The following is a 3,884-nucleotide window of genomic DNA, read 5'->3' as shown; positions in this document are numbered from 1 at the left end:
AGGGTTGGACTAGATTCAAGTCACACAAAAGCATCCCCAACCTAGGTTTGGCTTCACATGAACGAATCTCAAATCTATTTCCTTGAAGCCTGATTTGCCACGAACCACCTCACGTGCACCTAGTGCTAATATTCTCACACACCTACGCTTGACCCTACATGTGAATATGTGATCACGCGAAAACTAGTAAGGTTGTCGCCCTTTCACAAGTTCTCCTCCCTTCTATTTGTCTTGTTGCCGCGACTACTTCCTCTCCTCGTCTCTTATTCACTTGTGTCCTGCCTAAAGGTAAACCATAGATGGCAGCAACAAAGAGCAACCAGTCATAGACAGATTAAATAAAACCACCAAAGAGTCGCAAAAGCACGATCGCCCCAACCAAACCCTACAAGATTTTATCGAAACAACAACGAAATGGTGGGGGCGAGAAAAATTAAAGATGAACATTAGGCCTCATGGCGGCGGGGGGGGGGGGGGGGGGGGCTAGCGAGTTGGGGACAGATTGGTGGCGACAGGTGCTCTCACTTCTCATTTATAGAGATAGGATCCAAGGTGGAAGCGAAAAACTTATGGACGATTGAGATCTGCCTCGCGGGGAGTTTGGAGGGGGGAGGATTAGGACTTCGTTCGTAGGCTCCACATCGGAATAGGATGGAGTGGGAGATGCCTTGTTTATTACATATCGGGCCCAATGGGCCTTACCAGAGCAGGTTTTAATACGTTCCCTTTGCCTTCTAGATCAGTTGATTGCCCGTCGCTGCAATTGAGCATAAAAAATAATAAGATGCTCGGTATTATTCAAGAAGAATTTTTTTATCAAGCCAAAATAAAGTACATGCAGGTAAAAAAGATCTGAAACTAGCATTGCCATGTCGCTATCAGGTGGTGCCGGACAGATGTGAGGAGGTTCTAACGTGGCATTGCCATGTCGCTATCCGGTTTCAAGAAATTTGGTTTTGAACGATTTTGCATGGGGCGGCAAAGTTTAAAGACCTGTTTTTCTAGTTTTGTACGAGATCTGACATGTCAAATTTAAGGACGGTAGATGTATTTTACTCTTTATTAAACATTATATGAGATAGATGTGAAAATTTTCATATAATCTATCACTATCAGGTCATGTGTCGAACCGGACGACCAACACCATTATTAGAATCTTTAGTTATGGATCCGAAGAAATGTCACTCTTGCTTCATAAATAAGCGTGAGTTATGGATCAACAATGACACCGAGTTGCCAAATATACGGTGGAAGCTAAAGTTCAGATTTGAACAGAAGAAAAAAAGCTGAAGAGTGTTGACCATACATATACGGCGTAAATGAATGTGGTAGAAATACAAAGGATATACGTACGTACAACGGTACAACGCTACACGCACAACAAGAAAGCACGAAACACACGTGCAACAGTATTGACAAACAATGGCATCACTCTCGCGTACACCGGTCACCACCACCTGCTGTGCATGGTGGGCACGGCGAACGCAAACCTGCAAGAGCGCGCCGCGAGCGTCTACGCCGACGGAGGCGGTGCCGCAAACGGCATGGGCACGTTGACGGTGGGGACCGACGGCATCGGCGGCAAGGCCACCTTAGGGACGACGGATGGAACGACAGCGGGCATCGGTGGCAGGGTCAGCTTGGGCAGCACGGACGGGATGGCGGGCATTGGCGGCAGCGGCACAGCCACCTTGGGAGCCGCTGGCATGGGCGGCAGCGTCATCTGCGGCACGGTGACCGCGGGCACGGCCGGCATGGGTGGCAGCGCCACCTGTGGCACTGGCAGTGGCGGAGCACGATCCAAAAATAAAGTATGGCAATGAACAAGACATAACTTGCATTAAGCTTAATCTGAACGTTAAACTTAATTAGTCCTACTTCCACTACGAAATACGAATAACTAAAATGTACAGACAATGTTGTTACACATAACACAACTCCCTCTTCCTAACGCCTTTTTTTGTCGATCTCGACAAGCTTGAATTGCTGTTGATTTAAAAAAATTGAATACTTTCTCTATTCAATTCTTCACTTCTAGTAACTTCCTCTAAAATCTATTGATTGTTGAGAGAAATACAGAATGAGAGTTGAGCAAACCAGCGACGCACGACCGAGACTTGAGCAGACCAAAGAGCAAGTAGCAAGCCGGGGAGTTGTTGAGCAGACCGAAGTTTGCAGGGGAGGCGTGGGCGCGCTGCCTCGGTGACCGGCGAGGTGGCGAGACGTGGCCGTGCTCGGGCAGCCAGCGGCTAGCCAGGCGGCCGGTCAGGCGGCCACAACCCACGGGCCACGTAAGGATGAGCGGCCGTGTGGGGAGGCAAGGTCGCGGGACTGGTGAGTGTCGAGCTCGAGCGTGCGGCGTGCAGGAGCTATGGAATCGTGCGGTTGCGCTGTGCCTGTTGGCAGTCGCGGAGGAGAAGCAAGGAGGCTGCCGGCTGCGTTCATCTTCGTGTTGGGCCTGGACACCTAGGTTTTGCTCCTTTACTGGGCCGAGCTGAGGTATGGCGCGGGCCATACTTGGCCATAACGGGCCCTCCGCCCCTGGGCACTGGCTGTACTGTTGGCAAGGTCGGCACGGCGGGGAGGCCAGGGACGGCACCAGCAGCAGCGGGAGCCGCGGCCGTGTCGGCCAAGTGGCGCGCCGCGTGGGCGTGGCAGTTGTTGCTTGCCAGGAGTGCGCACGCCACGGCCACGGCCACCAGGAAGCGCGCAGCGGAAGCCATACTGCTAGCAGTAGCCTAAAGCTGTCTCTCGAAACGGCTTGCTGCACTCCCCTCTGGTTATGCTGCTGCTGCAGGAGGAGGCAAGGTCGGTCTTGCTGTGTTATGAAGAACATGGATCAAATGCGTCGCGATTTATAGACTAATTAGGGAGGGTGCGATTAGATAGGTGGGTGGCCGGATCGGTGTGGCAGCGCAAGTTGGTGATCAGAATGGCAGGACAGGACAAGTAAGATTAGTTGCGGCGATCGATCGAGGCGGATTCTTGCTCGCGCTGTGCTTAGAATTTCTGCGTTTAGGTGAGCAGGGGCCAGGGGATCGTGCGCTGCAGCAACTCCAAACTGATTGCCGTACTCGGATGGCCAGCGTCGCTGGGACGGCCACCATTTGCATTGCAGGACACCGAGGGGGTGGGCGCATCAAGTCTAGGAGGCATTTAGCAGAGGACATTTAATCATTGCATTGCATGACAGAAGAAGCTACTCCGAAGGATTGAAAATAGCAATTGCATTGCACATTTACATACACAGCTAGGAGGTATGCTGTTGCCTGCACGTGGACGAGACCGTCTCCGTCCGCCTGAGACGCTGAGACGTTGGTTGTGATGTTCTGGCTGGACTCGCTCCAGTTCGTGTAAGTAAATAAAACAAGAAAGCAAATATCAATTCGGGGATGTAGCTCAGATGGTAGAGCGCTCGCTTAGCATGCGAGAGGCACGGGGATCGATACCCCGCATCTCCACTTTTTTTTATCTGTCCCGTTCATTTTTTTATCTGTCCATTCAAGCACTTTAGTTTTTGTAGCCCTGTGCATTCAACCGCTGAATCTGTATACTTTTCGATGACTACTAATATGATAACATGGTTTGTTTTTTTTATGCTAGAGCTCAAATAATTGCGGTTACGAAAACAAAATGATATTTTATCACGTTTAGGTAGTAGTATCTTTACACAACCTTAACGGCTTCAAACAAACATTTGCAACACTTTACATATGTTGGAGTAACTAGGACATTTATTTCCTATTGTCATTACACAAACTGAATATGTGTTTAGAACCGTAGGAACTAAACGAGATAATTGGATTTTTGCCACTCACAATGTTGTCTTCCTGTTATAATTACCACTGTGTCTATGAATTGTGGGTCCAACTGGGTCTATGAAA

At 49.7% G+C, this 3,884-nt stretch overlaps 1 protein-coding gene and 1 non-coding gene across 2 annotated transcripts; one reads left to right on the top strand and one right to left on the bottom strand.

Moving 5' to 3' along the window:
- Window positions 1–1,274: 1,274 nt before the first annotated feature.
- LOC103644122 (vegetative cell wall protein gp1) lies at window positions 1,275–2,818 on the bottom strand. Its single transcript, XM_020546987.2, has 2 exons — window positions 2,529–2,818; window positions 1,275–1,771 (listed from the first exon to the last, which is right to left on the bottom strand). Exons 1-2 carry the CDS (start codon window positions 2,721–2,723, stop codon window positions 1,514–1,516), a joined length of 453 nt encoding a protein of 150 aa, XP_020402576.1. The 5' UTR covers window positions 2,724–2,818; the 3' UTR covers window positions 1,275–1,513.
- Window positions 2,819–3,388: 570 nt separating this feature from the next.
- Window positions 3,389–3,461, top strand: TRNAA-AGC (transfer RNA alanine (anticodon AGC)). The gene has a single exon. It is a non-coding gene; the product is annotated as a tRNA-Ala (tRNA).
- Window positions 3,462–3,884: the final 423 nt, after the last annotated feature.

The sequence above is a fragment of the Zea mays genome, chromosome 1, assembly GCF_902167145.1.
Source record: "Zea mays cultivar B73 chromosome 1, Zm-B73-REFERENCE-NAM-5.0, whole genome shotgun sequence".
Taxonomy (NCBI): domain Eukaryota; kingdom Viridiplantae; phylum Streptophyta; class Magnoliopsida; order Poales; family Poaceae; genus Zea; species Zea mays.
This window is presented reverse-complemented; position numbering and strand designations above follow the sequence as displayed.

What these genes read in the sequence shown, in the direction of transcription:
- LOC103644122 (XM_020546987.2), bottom strand. Translation starts at nt 2,723, where the DNA reads ATGGCTTCCGCTGCGCGCTTCCTGGTGGCCGTGGCCGTGGCGTGCGCA. An exon ending in TGCCCAGGGGCGGAGGGCCC is followed by an intron (nt 1,772 to 2,528) that starts GTTATGGCCAAG and finishes CCAGTGCCACAG; the next exon opens with GTGGCGCTGCCACCCATGCC.